Below are 20122 nucleotides of genomic sequence, written 5' to 3' on the forward strand. Positions count from 1 at the left end.
GGGGCTGGCAGCAGCAGCGAGCAGCGGGGTAGCAGCAGGCGAACAGCGGTGGGAACAGCTGGAGCGGCAGGGCGGTGCGGTGAGGTGATGGAGGTGCGTCAAGCGTCAAACCAGCTGGAGCGCAACAAGCGAGACAGGAAGTAAGGCGGTTTTGCTTTCACTGCAAAAGCATGCACTGTTGTTAAAGGAAATAAATATTGATATCTAATAAACTAACAAATACAAAAATGTGCTTCTAATGATGATAAAAATGTTATGCTATTGGTCACCAAAATATTTTCATGAAATTGCGTAAATGTTCCTATACACAGCTGTTACCAGCAAATACTCCTACCTACCTTTACTAAAATAAGGCTATGATTCATTGAAAATAATTTCTATAGCCTATGTGAAACATAAAATGTTTAAAAAAAAAAAAGACTTAATCAAATTGACAATGGTACGACTTATTCACGTTTAAAACTAAGAAATATAAAATTTAGGTTTGGTTTATAAATTTGAACGGGAAGTGGTCTTTTTGGATTTAGTCTAACTTGACGCATTTTTTGTAACGAGTAGGTTCGTGGGATATATGGGTCTAAAGTGGAACTATACATGGCTTACATGGCCTCATATACTTATTACTTTAAATTACTTTTTGTTGCATGTTTTGTCCTTTAATATGTGTCCCATGCACTGTTTTCTGATGTGTTATGAATTGATTTAAGAAACGTTGTGTTCATTTGATTCTATCTAATACATGTGTACACAATATGCATATACAAATATATATTTTTTTAAATCAAATACCTTTTAAGTACAATTTCACAATTTTCAGTATTTTTCCGTGTGATGACTGCAAATGATGAAGTTGTTTCTAGTTTCATGTGCCACACAATGGCTCAACAAGTAGCTGAACTATTATGGCCACCATGTGGCAGTGTTGGTCAACAGAAAATCACAAGTGATGCTTTCTTTTTTCTAAGCATTAATTTAAGATTATTTACCCTTAACTGTACCATGAGTGTTGCTTCATACGTGGTGCTAATAAGTAAAGAGCACTAACATGTATATTTTGATAACATGATGCTATAATAAGTACTCAACAGGGCAGTATCTTACTTGCTACTACTACTTTTTTTTTTTAGATTACACTTGTTTTAAGTTTTTGCATGGGTGTTTTTGCCCATTTAAATTAAAATATGCTTTACATGATGTAAAGTAATTCTTGGTCATTAAGTTTTCCAAGTTGAGACTTGCTATAAATGAACACACATAGCAATTTGGAAGTGTTTGACATTCTGACTAAAGACAAGTGGCCCCTCTCCTAATGCTTCGGTATTGTATAGATGAAAGTCAACAACAAGCATGACTTTGCAAATTTTACTGGTGACAAATATGAAATATTTGTGTCTCGACATTTGCAAGTTTGTGTTTTTTTTTTTTTTGCTTTAAGAAGATAAGGAGAATGAGCTAGACAACCATTTGCAAGCAAGTTAAAACAAACTGATGTCTCCACAATGTTTAAGAATAAACATTGCTTATATGTAGAAAGTAAACATCGTGTGCCCTTATGGGAATGTAGAATCTGGTGAAGATCTGATGCCAGATGTAGAAGAATGTTGAAGAATTTAAAATTACAGTTACTTTTTTCCCTCCCGAGTTTTTACATTTATTGACTGGGCAGTACCATTGAGTTTGTGCCTAGTGATGGTGTAATGGGTGATCATCATTCCCATGTCCAATTTCAGACCAGGCACCACAGTCATGGTTAAACATTTTTCCAGTTGTTCTTGACAACCATGAGACATTAGTTTGCGAGCATTATGTCACACATGGCCTTGTGTTTGAGAAAGCTGATGACTTTACTTTTAATACTTGCAGTGCCAATCCTTAGCTATTTATTTCTGGTTGCGCCTGATGAGGATTCAGTAACTCAAGTCAAGTTCATCATCACTCCTCAATTTTCTTACAGCACATTAGAGGTAACAAATGATTTTCTGTAACAGAGATGACCTAAATTAGATTGTTCTGATTGCGATGGAAACCGACCAGCAAAGTCACATTTAGTAGCTGCTGGTTAGTGACTAAACCCTGCAGCGCTCTGTTTGCCAAGTTTGAGCTAGTGCTGTACCACAGATTTGACGTGAAGAGAAAAACACACGTATTCTTCCTCACACCCAGATAACACTTGTCGTAATTTCAGACTTATCATGTTGAAGTAAAACACACAGAACCCCAAAAAGTTCCCAAAACTGATCTTTTTTTTTTTCAAGCCTAATCATCATTGTTTTTATGAATTAGTATTTTGTAGGACATGTTTTAAATGCCAGAGTGAATGATCTTAAATTGATTTCAAATGTTATCACTAAAAACAGATGACACTTTTTTAAAACCTAGCAATAGAACAATTATGAATGCTTGTAGATGACATTGATTATCCAGGCTGGGAACAGCCCAGTTCAGGATTCAAAAGAGGGATGTATTTTTCCACAATTTCTGAGCAAAGAGGAAATTTTCTTCCAGAATAAATCAAAGCGTCAACACACACACACCCAGCACCAGCTTCAATATGTAGCGGTTATCGGGCTTAGTGTCTGAGTGCAGGAATGTCACTGAGGTTATCTGCTGGGAACCTCCCAGCACATATGTTTTGTTGTTATCAATTTTAATGTGCTGCTTTATAGGATGTTGTGCCACCCAGAACACAAGTTTGCACCAGTTGGCTTGGAACCTTCAGTCAGAAGATGATTCTTTAAAAAACCTTTCACCTGGAGACCCTAACCGTGTCTATTGTTTAAAAGATGCAAGTTCCCTAGATTTCCATGAACATGAATTAGGTCTATAGTACAGCTGTTTAATAAAGTAATATTCATGCTATGTTGAAAGTAGATAATGACAAAGCATGAAATAATGTTGTACATTTGATAAGATTTGTAGAAATCACACCACAAAACACTCCATTAGCTTATAGACTGTACATCCAAGAAGATGAATAAAGGATTCCCTTTTTACTGAAATCCCTTTTCTCATATTATAGAACATTCAAATGTAACTTGCATGCATATATTGGTAAATAATCTTGATACTCACTCATGGTTTATAATCTATTGATAAACACTTGATCAAAATAACAAAAATAAATTGGAGATGTGCCAGCAGTTTGTACAGAGCAGAATCTCTACATTTAAACAATACACAACATCATTTGTCAGAGAATTACTCATGATAGATTAAATTATTCTGATATTTAGTATATATCAAGTATAAGAAACTTGGCTAAAAAATATGCAGTATTTTTCTACTCCAACTTTTTTTGCACCTTTACACTTAAACATATTATTAAGAATTGAAGTGAATATAGAAACAGAATCTACAGTTTAAACCACCATCTTATATGTCAGGCTGAGGTGTTGTAATGTTGAAGTTTAAAGAACAGGTTACAATGTATTCACTGCAATCTCTATTTTATTAGAAACTCATTGTCTTTCTTTATTGGAATGAAATCTATCTGAAGGTGTTGTATATTTTTTTTAATTGAAAGCCTGTCTGACATGTTTGTGATTTAGCCTCCTTCACCTTTTGCACCTGCTGCAACAAAGCATCCTCACCGGGGGTAATCTTCCCAAGGTGATCTTTCGCACATAAGCCCTGAACAAAGGCATAATAATAAAAGGTTTAGTATAATATAGATCAAATCTGCTTTAGTGTGGGTCACTGACCCAAAACTGTATCGGCTCTTTTCAACCTTAATAGTCTGCTCCTCTGGGAGCATAATGTTTGGATTGGTTGGAAAATATATTGGCAATAAAGAGACAAAGGGATGTCATAAACGTTGATTAAAGCTTTGGTTAAAAGACAGAGGCGGAGGAGCCCTGAATTATGAGGGCTTTTCAGACTGCGTTATTGTTTCAGTGACAGAGCTCTTAGTGCCTCTAGTGAAGTGGTCGCTGGCGAGTGGTAAACATTTCTCAATGTGCAAGGAGTCATTAATCCCTGGAGCCCAGGATGGCTTAACTATCAGTGTCTTTGGTCCAAGAAATCACAGCCAGTTGGCACCAGCAGGTCACACAGAGCTCCAACAGAAATGCTTGGTACTCTAAAAATCTTTAAATCTCGTCTAAAGCCAAACCAAATACTTTTCAGAAGAGACAGTGCAGAACAACTGTGTGTTTTACATGTTCAGTTTGCAGGTGAAGATTTTGATTATGCATGCTTTTTGGAGGAGCCAGTATAGCAAAAAGAAATACTGTTCAGGTCGTCCCTGCAAAATCTAAAATGATCCATATATCTTTAGAATGTTAAAAGTCTAAAAAAAATCTCCAGAGACATGTCATGTAAAGGGCCTATAAGTTGTAGCATTGCTGTTCTGTGCAAATGTAAGTTACTTGATAACATGATAAGGGTATCATATATTTTCTAACCAGAAGGTACTGTCTTAAGATGGTGCCTATGTTCAGGACTCCTTAATATGTGCCTCCTTTTATGAAATTCTAGTTAGCAGAGCAAATTTAGAGCCAGCTTGGTAAAGGGGGAAATGGGGTTATAGTGGCTCCAGCAGCTTTTTTTTGTTACCTCAGTTCCCGAAGGCAAGTTAATCAGTCCACTACTGTCACTGCATAACATCAACTGTGGACACACGTGGAGGGTCATTAGAACTTTATATTGCATAAACCTCCCTCATGACATGAACATGTGAGAGTGATGTGGAAAGACTTATTGTTTTTTAACAGTATCTCATAGTTATATTTTTTATTGTACTGATTATCCAATGAGTTAACAATCAGTTAACATGTCACACACATTAAAACTGACTTGATTCCAGCTAGCTGCTATAGGTTTAGGAATCTGCATGTTGGCTCTTTTTCACTCTTATTGGGACACTTGAATATAGCAGAGGGAAAAGAGAGTATGAATGAACACCTGTGCTTTATCCTGCTCTGAGAATTCAATATGGCAAAAAAGATGTCTTCAGAAATGTAAGATTTCTCTTTTTTTCCTCAGTGTTAACGTTTTTAGAAAGTAAAACCATGAGTAATGTATCATACAACAGTGGCCAGGGCCCAATTGGATGAAGCAATATTTCTTATATTCTACTTGAAGATGTAGTGTTGAAGTCTTTACGTGAAGGACTGTGTGATTCAATCGTCTCATCACTCTCAGTTAACCTGAGGTCGCCATGTTTAGTAGACAGTTATCAGCCACATCAGTTGTTAGTTGCGGTACACTTCGCTTATTTGCATCCCTGATTTGTCAGTAAATGCAACCCAGGCTTTGGACCACACCCACTCCAGGTCCAGCAGTGTCCTGTCCATGCCTCTGGGGCGTGCATTTGCAAACTCCGCCCTGCACGCGCCGCCTCCAAGCAGACCGCAATGATTTAGAAGTTCAGGAATCCCACGTGACGTCACCCAGGGGTGACGTTATGCTTCTCTAAATAGATCGTATTGTAATCTTTTCTCAGTCCAACGTGGTTTCTTCTGAGAGACTGCTTCATATTTTCTACACTTGTTTGGTAAGTCGAAAAGCCTCTACCAGCATGCAGAGGACCATGCACGCGCCTCTGCAGGTTTGTTTGTATTTGTTTCTAAGCGATACTTGTGACTTTTCCTCCTGCTTTTTTTCATGCAACAGCTTGTTTTGATGTTCGCTTCGGCGGTTCTTGTCAAAATGTATTTTTTTTTCTCTGTTTTTATAAACTATTTTCTTCTTGCAACTACAATAGACAAAGTGTCACGTTAGGTTTGTTGTATTGAGTGCATTGTCATCCCACTTCTCCGGACTATCTGTTGACTGTTGTTGAAGTTGAACGCGGAGTCAAGTGCCGCTGCTGCTGCTCGGAGTGTGTCTGTCTGTCAGGCAGCAGTGGAGACAATTCTGCAGGAATTCAGAAAAATCTCCACTGAAAACTACACAATGCGTGGATGCAAAGGATGCTTTTAATTGCACTTCGCACTACTTGAGCACGTCCTCTAGGTTTTTCTGTTAGTTCTTTAGTGCCAGAGCTGGATGAGATCCGCATCATTGTCACGCCTGTCCCATCTCGGGATACGCAGAGCCAGCGCTGGTCCCGGACTCTGCGTGCTGCGGTTCACCAATGACTGGGAAATGATAGCTCGGTCCCTTCGCTGTCATTCCGGTCAAAGAGAAAAGAGTGATGCTCCTGTAATCCTGTGAAATTGACGTTCTATTTCTCTTGAACAGCAAAGTGACTAACATTACGTCATTCTGCAGGCCAGTCGATATGTGATTAAGCGCTGAGATGTTGAGGGTTACTCTCAGTAAGGTTGTGCTGACGAGGCGCGCTCTGGAGCTCGAGACTGTGCGGCTTTGAAAAAACAAGAAAGATGTTTTAATCATTTGATTAGTCTCTGCTGTCATTATGTTTATGTGACAACACTATCAATAACAGCTCGTTTAATGCGCGCTGCTTTAGATCAACGTGGAGGCTTTTATTGTGTCCCTTCAATTGGCTTCGTTAATAACATATGATGTCTTTAAGTTTTAATTTGATTTAAGTAATGTGATGATTTGAAACACACTGAGATTAGTTTGAGGACTGCTTTGATATTGAACTTTGTTGAACGCTTTACATGTTTTGTAGTAACAGCTGAGAAAAGGTTTGGAAAGGAATACTTTTTTCCACATTGTCCTCTTATTTGCAACACGTATCCTTAGCAAGTGTAATGTATTTTATCATCTTTTAAAATTGACAAAACTTCTTCGGAAATAATTTATTTAATGTGTTTTTTATATCAAAACCTTATTTTCAACAAAAACTCTGGTTTCCACATCCAAATATGAATAAAAACAAACAGCAAAATCACAAACTTTATATTCTCTGAATAACAGGATAACTTGTTTTATTTATGAACTGTGATACACGTTCAATTCTTCCCATGTTTTACACACATTTCAGCTTGATTAAAGTCCATGCTCATCTCAGCAGTGAAATGTGACCTCTATTTGTTGATAGTTGTTGTACGGTATGCATGTGTTCAAGGTGAAACATTCCTCTCTCTATGATTATACGAATGTAGAAAAGGTTCAAATAACAAAAATCGTAACAACAACCACACAGCCCAATCAACAGAGCGGCCGAGAACATTAAAACTATTGCACATGTTGTTTTTAAAGTAATGTTTTCATCCATGTTTGTTATAGAACTTTCTATCTTTATACTTTATAACATCAATTGTTTCAAACTTTTTGTGAGTAAAATGATGCGTGTGAGTCTTTGTGCCCTCCGAGGGGACAGTTTTGTGTTTGTTATGAGTTTACATGGTGTTGAAGAGAGGGGTAATTGATCGGTCTGGAGGTTTACATCACAGCAGTCTTTTTGTCACGCATTCACTTCATAGAGCAGAAGTTCAGGGCAGACATTGTCTAAGAAAGAGGGCCATGTTCTCTGCCTCAGGCATCGCCGTGATCCCACCTTGAACTTGTGCTGTCAAAGGCCTGGGCTGTGGGGAGCTGGAGATTAGAATTGCTGCGCATGTTTGTGCTTGCTTTGACCCCGTATGCCTTTGCACCCCAGCCCTTCTTTTTTCCACACCATATTGTTTAAACTCTAATACGCAGTCTACCTGGAGAATTCCTCCCTAGATCCACTTGAAATCAAATGCCAGACCCTAATCCATCCCCTCGCACACATCCGGATATAGTTAATGTAAAGTGTAACCAAATTTCCTCTGCTGAACTGAAACATCTAGATCAAATGAGAGCCAAATGCCATTTCCAAAGAAAGAGCTTTGCACACTGATTATTTGAAGTGTGAAAGCTATCGGATAATACACAGAGGCATTCACAGAATGAATGGTTAAATGTTTTATGTGTCATATGGTTTGAATTTCCTGCTAAATGTGATGGAATTATGAAGTCCCATTTTAGAAACAGGAAGGTAAAATGTTTGCATCTGTTTGAAATTCATACATACTTTTTCTCTTTTTCTAATGAATGCTTTGGGGAGAATTATTGTAAAATTATTTTTATATCACGTGAGTCATAGTCATGCAAGTGTTCAGAAAGAAAGCCTAAAAACAGAGGCAATAGGAATTTGACAAAAGTTCTCTGGAGCTGCGTTTGAGATAATAAAGTCTAAAGTCTTGATTCAACCGAAACAACAACAGCGACACGACCATAGGCATTTGTTGTTCTGTAGTTTGCAATCATCCTGGCACTAGTTTGTGTTCAGTGTTGGATCAGCAGCGTGAGTTGTGTTTGTTGTGTCAGAGGAAACCAGGTGAGTTTTGAGGGGCCCTTCAGAAGAGACGCTGTGAGCTGGTGACAGAAAGAGAGAGCAGGGCTCATTGCTCTCTGACAGAGAGACCCTGTCCAGACCCTGTTCTGCAGGCCCGCTCATGAAGTACGGCCTGTTAGGAAAACAGCACTGCTTAGCATAACACAATATTTGAATGTTTTGACTGTGCTTGAGGAAATAGTCTGTACCCATGAAAACGACACACATGTACATGCTAGTGTATGAAGGTATTCATGCTTGACATGACTTTTGGTTTTGAGCTTAATTCTGATGTGTCTTAATTTTTCTGAATTGATTCTAGGGGCAGGTAAAAAGGAATACACTTTGTGTTGTGTGTGTGTCAATAAGCAACTGTTAGATGCAGTGTGACTGCTGTAAATACTGAAGATGTTTCAGTTATTATTGACAGTGACTACACACGCCTAATGTCGCTGTTTGCATCATTGTTGTGTCAACAAACTGCTTCCACCTAGACCTTGTTTTGATGTGATTGTATTTGTGGTATACTTGAAGAAGAAAGTTTGTTTCAGTCATCATAGATTATTGGAGATAGTTAATCCTCAAAGTACCCTTGGTTATGAAACAGACTAAAATCAGTTGTTATGCCTTTAAATACCATTTCTATTAGAGCAAACAAAACCATCAGTGCCAAGATCATGTATTTCTATACAGGTGCTTTTAATGCCTAAAATTGTTGTTGCAGGGTAGTTGTCAGATGAAGTGATGAACACCAAAATACTAAAACAGTCTTTTTTTTACATTTGTCAATTCTCAATTAGTGATACATTTGACTTTTAAAATAAATCAGGATGAAATTTTTTGTTGTACAGGACAAAATCAGAAAAGAGATGCGAGGTACCATTTTGTCCACAGGGGGCGCCAAAGACGACACAAACTTAAAGTTCCTCACAGGAGCTTTAAATGTTTTTTTAGTTAACTTTACTTTTTGGGTGTTAACCGACTCCATGTCATGTCCTTATTCATCCAGGCCCCTTTCAGATGTTTTGTAAGGGCCTAATTCACTTATTGAGTACAGAATGAGTGGCAATAACTCTGAGCTCTCTTGACATCCACATGCTATGGCTTAGGTTCAATTCTCAAGCTGTATTCAGTTTGAATGTTCCCTGTAAGCAAGAAAGACCTGCATGTTCAGTGAGTGTTACAAATCCTCCTGCTATTGATCAAACCCCGGTTTGGTGTGTTGCTGCTCCTGAGGATTAATAAAGACTATTTAACACTTGTCATAGTCACTTAACATCTAATAAATCATTTGTGAGGAGGAGCTGGACATCTGTAGCACTACGTGGTGACTGCTCAGAGTTTGTCAGTTATAAGTAAAGTTGACATCACACCGTAAATTCCCTGTGACAAAATAGCAAGCAGTCAATGCATGTATGATGTAAGGGGAAAGTACATAGGTTTCTCAAGTCATACTTTATCTGTTCCATAATCGGATGCGTTTTTTTTTCTCTCTACAAAACCTTTATTTGTCATCGAAATGTGCAAGTTGAAATTTAACGGTGTAAAATATGTAAATTTTTTTCAGTTTAGATCACCGGACAGCTTTAATACTCAAAATGCATTCTTTATTCAGGAGTATGTGGTGTCTGTTTCAGGTATAGAAGAGGCCTTGTTAACCTTTCCATTTTAAAACATTTTATGCCTTAAATAACTGAAACATTTAGGCACTCTTGGATGAGTCAATTATAAAAGCTGTGGTAAAACTTTATGGTTTGAATATTTATAAATGACTGACACATCTCATGTACGCTCCATGCAATGATTGATTGAAGTGCACATCACAGCTTTTCATTGGTGTGTCATTGCACTCTGTTTGATCTTGAGAAGCTGTAAAGATGTGGCTGCTATTGTTTTTTTCTCTGATGTCCTGTCATAAATATAGTCAGGCACCTTTCAATGTGTAATTAAGCTGAATGCAGAACTCATCCTTCTTTCCTGTTGTGCTTCATTTGATGATATGTACAGAATATGCAATAATACACACACGCTTCTTTTCTGGGAAAGTTTGTCCCCTATTTCACTCTAAATTATTAAAGCTTCTAAAACAATAATTGAGGGCATTGTCATTTGACATGATTCATGGCTATGGCTGGAGTGTATGAAGCAATTACTTACAGAGCACATATTTGGCAGTAGTTTCAGGTAAACAGATAAATTGTCTCGTATTTTCAAGCTTAAAGCTAACTCGTGTTTCAAAGTTGTTTTGTAGAAGAACTGTATTGAACCTTGGGTCCATCTTTCATGCCATGCTGCTCTGAAACCCCTTCCTTTTCTCCATCTCTCTTTGAGGCCAATTCAAAAAGTGTATTAAACCTTCTTATGACTGCTGTACAAGTTAAACCTGAACATAGACGACAATCTACACATGGTTATCGAAGGTGTAAATGATGTGCCTTTCATTTAAAGTTCAAAATATCTCTCTGAATATTGAAATGAAAACAATAATCTCCCCCCACTTAACTAATAAAGGACAGATGTTTAGAGCTGTGCTAAACCAGATTCTCTCACTTTGTGGTGAGAACAAACATCTGAAGACACCCTGTTGAAACTTCAATATGGGGATGTAGTTGTATGGTTGACAATTTCAAAGATGGTTTATCTCGTCACTGTCCATTTTGTAATTTGATTTAAAACTCCACCAAGTTGTTTCCTTCATATGTGTGTACCTCTGTTTACATGGCTGTTTTTGTTCATCACTGGCTTCAGTGTAGTCTTTACTATATGTGATTAATAAGTTTTGAAAATAGCAACAAATCATCCTGCCATTTCATTATGAGTTACTATTTGAATGCTTTTCTCGTTGCATATAACTCTTCACAAAGTTCTTGAATACCATATTTCCAGCCCTTGAAAAGCCAGAAGCTTTCCCTTGATGTCATATTTATTGAATCCAAGAGTACCGTAGTGTGAGAAAAATGTATTTTTATTAGTGAAATACCCACACAGCTGTTTCAGGTGCAATGGCTATTTTATGTCAGGCGTTACACAATGAGCTTATTTTTCCTCTTGTATGTTGGCGGGGAAACTCAAGTCACTCACTTCCTCTTCTTCTTCTGTGTGTGTGTGTTTTTTTTTTCCTGTAGTTTTATGAGAAGGTGGCCAGAGTGATGAACTCGGACCAGGAAAGGCCGTACGTGTGCAACGCTCCTGGCTGTTCTCAGGTGAGTGTGTCGAAACAAACCAACAACTCAGATGTGTATATGTGCGTGTGTGCATGTGTGTGTGTGTCTGCCTGTAATTTGAAGAGGTGTACATTGAGGAGGTCTGAGGAGAAGGGTTACTGAGTTCCTCATGCATAAGGATGGAACATAAGTGTTGAACTGAGTGAAACACAAACTGTAAATAAGGCTTCAGGTGTAAAAAATACCCTTAGAAAATAAGATACTTGAAACGATTGATGCTTGTTCATGACGTTCCATTTAAAGATAGGATATAAGTGAATGTTATATTCTGGTAAAGCATTTTTGTTTGGGATTATGTGTTTTATAATAGGTGAAAAGAAACACTTGTTTGTCTTTACAAATTCTTACAACCCTACTTTTTTTTAAAAAACCCAATAGCGATTCCCCACTGAGGACCATCTGATGATACACCGACACAAACATGAGATGACCCTAAAGTTCCCCTCCATAAAGAACGACAACATGTTATCAGGTTAGTTACAGCTGCATCAATACAGACCTGCACAATACCTCAGCAGGAGCTTGTAGTTTATTTGCAGGTGTGTGTGCCTCGGTGACTCACTCTCAAGCGCACTTGTCTATCATCAGAAAACTTCACAGCATGTCTGTACCGGGTTGTTTACAGTAATGCAAATTATATGACACACTTTACCCTGCAGCACAACTCTATTCTGTGCATACCACTTACACACAGGAGGATACAGAGACACAGACGTATGGTGGGGGCATGTTTAACGTCAGACGTGTTAATAGTACAGTTGAGGATGTAGAGGCGGTGGGAGATGGTTTACAATGAATGGTGGGGTATATAAGCCCCAGGTGATATTCTGATCAGATCATAAATCTGCTGTTCGAAGAAACATAGCCAAACCAAGGCCAATCCATAAAAAGTATAGATCTCCATTCCAAGAATCAGAGCGGCCAAAGCAGACAATACTGTGAGCTGGTCAGGCCACACTGCTGAGATTGTGTCTTCTTTATTATTTACGCTCAGTGGACAGCAGGATCAGATTTTCTAGGCCGGGTGTTCTTATCACCTGCCGTCTGAGTTACAGCTCCAAGTTTTCTCTTATTGAGAACGTGAACTCAGGAAAAATAGTTGTTGCATTTACTGTAAGATGAGGTTCAGCCGCACATAGAAGTAGAATTAAATCTGCTCTTCTAATTGCTAATTTTTGTCATTGACTAATAGGTGAGGTCCTGAACCTATCGCACATTACTTTTGTTTTTTATTAATAGAACTTGGGTAGCAATCTCAGCACAAAGTGGGAAAAGTATAATTGAAGTTAAACTGTTTTTAAGCACAGAGGTTGGAATCCATCTCTGGTGTAGCCAGAATGGATAAACAGACCACAAAGTATGCTTTTAGCGTTTGAAACAAGCCTGATCCTCAAATCACCTTCAACTGTCTGAAACCTGATCTTTGTGCACCCCCACAATGTCAAGTTGAATACCACGGCCTCACTGGGCTCAACAAATGAGACCCCCACTCAGTAGGTAGGATCTGTGCTTCATCAGCTGAAATGGGGCTGTCAAGCTTTCTATCTCTCTCTCACTAACAGAAAGAAGGTTATCTTTACACGTTTGGTCCTTGTGTCGATCCCGACTGGTTTCTCTAAGGTGTTTGCTGGATTCACATTTGTCCATAGAAACAAAAAAAAAGAAATAAATAGCATTTATGATATGATTGAATCAAAAGGGCTTGAATACATAACATAAATATAAAGATCACAGAACAAGAAAACAAAGTTCTTGGATTTAAAGTTAAACTGTCAAAATGATAGAATTGAACAATTTCAGGTCTGTTACTGTAATGCCACTTTTCTGCTTTTATTTGTTCTAACATATATGTTGTATTTTCTTTCTAATTTTGTATTATGTTCCCCGTTTGTTTGTATGTTCATTTGTTTGTTTGTTTAGTGTCTTTTTAATTGTGGAATAAATTATCTTTAAGCTTGCTGTGGTATACCACCTCAAATGGTAATATCTATGTTTGCTTTTGTACATGGTCTGTTGTAAAAAAAAAAAAAAGGAAAAATTACACACAAAAACACTCAAATATGATCTACCCCAAGATATTGGTCCTTAAGCTAATAATCCAACTGTCTGATAGAAGCTGGCACATAACCTCTGTTAACTGTAGGTTTTTTTCAAAAGATAATAAAAAAAAACTTTCATGATTTCCAGACCAGACGCCTACACCAACACGCTTCCTGAAGAACTGTGAGGAGGTCGGATTGTTCAGTGAACTGGACTGCTCCATTGAGCAGGAGTTTTGCAAGGCCCAGGAGGAAGAGGACAGTAAACAGGTACTGCAACTAAAAAACCTGAAGCCAAAGCCTCAGACACATGAACATCAGTCATGTCACTAACAGCAGCATGCACAGTATGATCTCACACACACACTTTTAAAGATTCCAAACAGCATCTATTAAACACGCACTTTGCTAACCTGTCTATAACTGACAACAACAAGTATACTTACACATCCAATATGTCTGCCGTAATTTCTGTTTTCTATCCAAAGACTAGATATTTGTTGCACAACTAGCATTTTTTGTACACAACACACCATGCTCCTCTATCCCCATCAGTTTTGTTGACAGTGACAGACAGGGCTACCAGGTGGAGATTTGTAACCCACCACAGGTGACTAGAAGAAGATCAGGTTCTCCACCTGTAACTTCAAACAGATCTCTGGCTATCTCTAAGGGAGGGAGTCCTATTTCTTCCCTCACACAAAGACAGACCCCTGAGACAACTTTTGTAGCAGACCAGACATTCTCACACGTGAGCAGAGTAGCAGGGCTTTGACATTTGACAAAGGACGTGATCATTTATGCATTATAGATCTGCCCTTAGGCACCTCCACCTGAGACAAGGATGCTCGTCAAATCACCACAAGACAGACTGCTTATCTAATGTCTGGAGAGATGTGCAGTGCATGCTGCAGCTAAGCTGTCGTCTGGGTGGTTTGGCTCTGGAGCTCGTCTGCTCTCAGGTCAGCCTCGTCTGGCCTCCCCAGCCTGTGTGGTTTACGATGGGAAGCTCTGCTTAGTCAGCAGGAGGCGAGTCGGAGCAAGAATCTGTGGAAGTGGAAAGTAGAATAAGCAAAAGAGAGCTTAAATTTGTCAGGAAAACAGCAATTAGTGTATAAAAAAGCCATTGAAACATGCATTTAGAAACAGTTTATTGATTGAATGGTAATTACTATGGTTATTCCAGGTAAGATGCTTTTACAATTAAAACAAAATGTTGACTTTCTGTATTCTCGCTTTTATATTTGATCATTGCAGATGTTTTTCTTACATTAGATTAATTCTTAAGTACTTCAACTTGCTGTTTGTCTCAAGATATTCACATTTAGAATGGGGCTTTGTTTTTACTTGCAGTGCAGGGTTGTATTTGGATGTTAATGACATTACACAATAACAGAGGTTAAAACTAACAAAGTATCCTGCTGGGCAAATAACAATAAAGACACCCGTTCTTCATTAGATTCACAATGTTTCCAAAAATGGTCCAGAAAAAGCCAGTAGATGATAGTTTATATAGTTCCTTATTACTCACTCAAGCTGGGTGAATGGAGCCCAAGGCCAAACAGTTATAATTGCTTGTTACACACAGTTGTGTTGAAAATACAACTTGCTGGGAAGAATGTGACACTCCTAAAGGATCCCTAACCTTGTATACCCTTCTCACTTTTCTTTCCACTTCATCTCTGCAGAACATCTCACTACACGGCCAGGCAGGCCAAGGCCAGCACCAGCATTCCCACTCACAGATGGGCAACCATGATACCAGCATAGTGATCCAACAAGCCCTGCCCTCCCCTCAGTCCAGCTCCGTCATCACTCAGGCTCCATCCACCAACAGACAGATAGGGTGAGTATGCAAAGGATATTCTTAGGATTGGAACAATGAGGGAGAGAAGTTTTGTTGTTTCTTTTTGCCACTGAGTAGAAGAGGCAATATTGAGGACTGCTGACAGATTGAAAATTACCTGAGATGATCCGAGTGTATCCTCTCACCTTACCCTGTTATAGCCACAGCCTCAGGCTCTACTGGTCCCTTTTTTTGTCCCTGCTGATTGTCATCTCCACGTAGTCTCTGAGGTTATGTCAGTGTTGTGTTACATTCAGATCGTTGTGTGTGGAGCCGGCGATTCATGTTTTTCTGTTCATTGAGTATTGTCCCACCGCAGAGCATGCCAAAGAGGGTCCCAGAGGACAAGATGAGGTCATTGCTGAAGCTGTGACCGCTTTTACAACAGTTTAGCATTTCATGCTCTAAAATAGTTGCTTTCACTGCATGGGAATGTCAGCCACAACCTTAGAGCTGTTTCTCTGATACCTGTGCACCCGCTTGCTACAGGTTTATAATTACACTGGAAACAGAAAATAATGATATAAAATGAAATCTGTGTGGTGTACTGTTCTATTATTTACCTTGAGTGTTGAGTGATCTAGTAAAAAATAGTAATAATGATTTTTGTTAGATAGAGTTTAAGTTATGGATCCTGATCAATACATAACATGTGTGTTATATGTTTTTATACATAATGCATTTATAATTATATGTCATATATGAATTAATATATGTATATATGACATACATGCACAAACTTTCTTCTCTATGACTCACTCTACTGACCTTATTCCCTTCTTGTCTCTTAACCCCAACAACCTTCAAACCTGTGCCAGGGCTTTGTTATTGTAAACCAGACCTGTGGCATGTAAGTTAGACATTGAGATGGCTCAGTGTTATTCGCCTTTGCAGTGTTGAGGTTGTCCTGTGTAGATTTACAGCTTGAGGAGCTTGTGAATATTGGATGGGAGGCCCATCACTAAGCCTGACTGACACTCCGTCATTCATTGTCGGGAGCGGGTTGGAATTTCATCCCCCTTTTGGAGGAGCGGCAATCACTGCCAGTAACAGAGACTCTGCTTGGCCTGCTTCACCTGACTTTACCTGTCATTAAACACTCCTCACCTCACTAGAGCACAGACACACCACCCACTTCACTTCTCTTCACACTTCTTTATGATCACAGATCTCTTGCTGGTTTGTTGAAAGACTGGTGGTTTTACTGCTGTCACACACACATAAACACATCAATTGAAAACCAAAGTTTGTTTGCCATGTGGTGGTGGTTTTCAACCACAGAATGGCACATAAGTGTTAGCTATAGTTATGTGTGGCACATTATGTGAGGCTTTACCAGAGCAGCATTCATATTTGTTAAGAGATGTCGTTTGTTTACAGGACGGAATCCTGACATGACATGGAAAGGAAGCGTAGATTCACACTGAGACCTGGAAATGTTCACATCAGCAGGAAAAGGGGTTGAGGAAACCCCTACAGTAAAAAGTAGTCCTTCCACAGGAAGCCATTAGGGCAAAGCAAATACTCTGTGCACAGGGTCTCGCCACAGGAACTTCCAACACAGAGATCAAGTCAGACATTTCACAAGCTAGATGTGTTCTTCTTGGTTTGATTGTTAGGAAGCCTACTAAAGGTCAGATCAGTGAAGAAAAGAAAAAAACCTGTTGTTGCCCCCTCAAATACAGTATAACCTTAAATCTGATTCCTGATGTTTTTATAAAGATAAGACAACCATGTAAAGCTTCTAGTTTATGTTAAGTTTAAACTGAGACAATTAAGAATCAATAATCCTCCCCAAGAATTAATTGTTTGTGCACTTAATCAATGCATGCTCATAAAGATTAAAACCTTTTTTTTTGGAGTTCTGGGGAGAAAATATCTGGAAGTAGAGAAAAACCACCAATTATAATGAGTTTAATCTTCTATCTGCATCTTTGTTCTTGACTCTGCTGATTGCACAGCGTGAGCATCAAATGAATTAGGATAACAAGTCATTTTCATTGCTTCACAATGTTTACTAAAGAGCTTTGAGGCTTGGAATCAATTAGGATTGGCTTTCCTCAAGTCCATTTACTTTAGGGTTGAGCTGAGCCTGCAGCTGTGAAACCTGAGGACCTCTTTTCTCTCTCTCGTTTTTTTCTCTCTCCCCTTCTGCTCCAAGTCCCTAAACAAAGTCTTTGGGGAGCCTCACTGACACAAACCAGTGTTAAAACCAGGCATAAGGAACAGCCAGCAGATCTTAATGTCATGGCTATCATTATCACACAAAGGGAAGCGGCGTCCAACAGATTTGAATGCTTTCTGCTTTTCAATTATAAACATCTGGTGCTGAGTTATGTCAGAGTTAAATGCGTTGGACGTTACTAGTCAACCATGTGAGAAACAACATTTTGTGGAAACCTCAACCTTTTGACTTGTAAGAGGAGATGTGCTGGTTTGGGTGTGGGCACATGCATCAAAAATGAAATTCCTTTATTCTGGCTCAGGAGAGGAATTTAGTCCAGTCGTTTCCATGACGTAGCATAATCAACCTGAATGCAGCTGGGTTAAGTGGGAATGATTGTAGTACAGATGTAGTAAAATATCCGATCCTCAGTTTATAACGATATGGTATTTAAATGCTTGTTTCAGTCTTGGCTGTGTTTAAAGGCAGGTGCTTTTAATGAATGAGATCCCTTTGTCAAACAGTTTAAATAACTTTGAGAATGAGACTGTGCAACCCATGAAGTGCAAACCAGAAACCAATGATTGTTGAGTTCAGTCGATTTAGGTTTGCCACAACCTAGCCAAGACAATATGTCTCTTTTTTATTCTTTACAAATGTCACATTATCAATTTCTTTTTACTCCAAAAGTCCATCATACAACAAATGCAGTTTGCAGTTTGGCATGTGTGCGTGGTAAATCCACTTTCTTTCAGATTTCTATATGGAGGATTTATCTCTAATTTTGAGTCTGTATATTTAGTGATGCCCCACTGTGACTCTAAATGCGTGCAACTTGAATTTTGGCTGTCACATCACTGTGCAAAGCACTGAAGGAAGTAAAACTGCGGTTCTGTTTCCCATGCATCTTCAAATACACAGTGTTTTCACACCTAAGAGCCACCAGCTACTTATGCTCCTTCTTTTTGCCCCTTAAGGGAAGTACCACAAATATCTGCTGGTCTTCGTGTCATCTAACATGCAGAGCTTCATGCACAGCCATGGTTTCAGCTGACACATTTTTCTGTAAACTTCCTGTGTTTTCTTGACAAGATTTGGTGATATGCTGATTGAATATTGAGGAAGTTTATAATTGTTTTGACTATAGATATGAATAATGATTATCAAAATAATCCAGAATAATCTTGTAATTTCTAGATAATGGTCTGCATTTTTTTTTGTAATACTTCAAGCTTATTGGTCAACTCTCGACAAAAAGCATGGTATTTAAGCTCAGCAGATTTTGATTCTGATATGATTTAGTAGTCATTTAAACATTAAACTTCAGTTGTTATTAAATGGTTATGTAGCTCTGCTGCTACTTCTGAATATATGGATTTCCAGGGTGTATTGAATATCACTTTTTTAAAGATTGTAAAACACATTGCTCCCCGTGTATGACAAAACAACTGGGTTGCTTTCATCTATTGTGCCAGCGGCAGAACAGAGAAAGTCCCCCACCTCTACAGAGGATAATGGGCTTTCCATGGACCAAGTTTGACCTCATGAACTTCAAAATCTAAACAAAACTTCCTTTATTATTGTTTATGATAAGAAAGTAAGGGGTAAGGAGGGAGGTCCATCCTGAGTGCAGGAGTGCCGCTGCTCTACAAAATGCCTGAGGTGCCCTCATGCTCTAACTTGACAAATGCCTTTCTCAACAGGCAAATATGGGTAATAATCAAATCCAGGTACAAACTTTAGAGCCCATGCATAAGGAGTTGTAGCAGGTTACAAAAGGGAAGGATACATAAAAAAAAGGTATACAGTGTACTTAATTAGGGAAAAAAAGGAAGAAGAGAGAAAAGAAAGAAAAAATGTAGGATGTACATCTGACCTGAATTAAGATGAGCTCATTGTGTACTGCAGTGGGTTTAATAGTGCGTTTGTAGAGGAACGCCCAGACTCTGTTCCCTCTCATTCCAGCGGGGCTGTGTCATCCCTGCCCCGGGGCCACCACACATGCAGGCTCCTGCACCAGCAACTCAAACACAGGGACATGGCTCACAGCTCTGGGGAGCGCAGGGGGATCACAACTCAGGGAAGTGTGGAAAAGGGGATCAGAGGTGGACAGAAGAGAGGAAGAAAGGGATCAGAGGTGGATGGAGGAGAGGAAGAGGGGATAGGAGGTAGATGGAGAGGAGGAAATGAAGGATCAAGAGGGTGGAGGAGAGGGAGAGAGAGAGAGAGAGATCTGGTGTTAGGATGTAGGTTTTTATACTAGGATGGTGGAGATAGAGGATACAAGACATGTTTGCACAATGAAAGGGAAGATAAATCACGATTAGATGGAAGAACTGACAAAGTGGAATCAGAAGAATGAAGGTGTGGGAAAAACTTCAGATTACGAAATAAGAGAGAAGAGGCAATCTGAAGTAACAGAGGAATGGGACTGATGGTGGAAGACAGGAACCAGGCGACAGGTGACAGGATAAGAGGAGGAGAAGTTGGTTTAGGAGGAGAGGGACAGACATGCTTATACTTAGAGAAGTTTTGGTAGAAGAAGGAGAAGAAGCAGGATGACTTGTATTGAAAGTGAAAGGGCCTGTGTATGCCAAAGGTTGCTGCACAACACGGTGCTGCGGACTGAAG

The 20122-nt window shown here is 39.0% G+C and overlaps 1 protein-coding gene across 3 annotated transcripts in view; it reads left to right on the plus strand.

The window, feature by feature from the left end:
- The first annotated feature begins 2 nt into the window (after positions 1–2).
- The window catches only part of creb5b (cAMP responsive element binding protein 5b), a 45120-nt gene continuing 25000 nt past the window's right edge, over positions 3–20122 (plus strand). The window contains exons 1-5 of one of the 3 annotated variants that reach the window (XM_020637373.3): positions 3–140; positions 11344–11421; positions 11821–11914; positions 13630–13751; positions 15170–15327. In XM_020637373.3, the coding sequence (XP_020493029.2) occupies positions 11368–11421; positions 11821–11914; positions 13630–13751; positions 15170–15327 (428 nt within the window). In that variant the 5' untranslated portion in view covers positions 3–140; positions 11344–11367. Of the gene's footprint in view, positions 141–5396; positions 5549–11343; positions 11422–11820; positions 11915–13629; positions 13752–15169; positions 15328–20122 lie in introns of those variants that run through there. The other 2 variants (XM_020637374.3, XM_020637372.3) reach the window with 2 other exon arrangements.

Source organism: Labrus bergylta, chromosome 8 (genome assembly GCF_963930695.1).
Source record: "Labrus bergylta chromosome 8, fLabBer1.1, whole genome shotgun sequence".
Taxonomy (NCBI): Eukaryota; Metazoa; Chordata; class Actinopteri; order Labriformes; family Labridae; genus Labrus; species Labrus bergylta.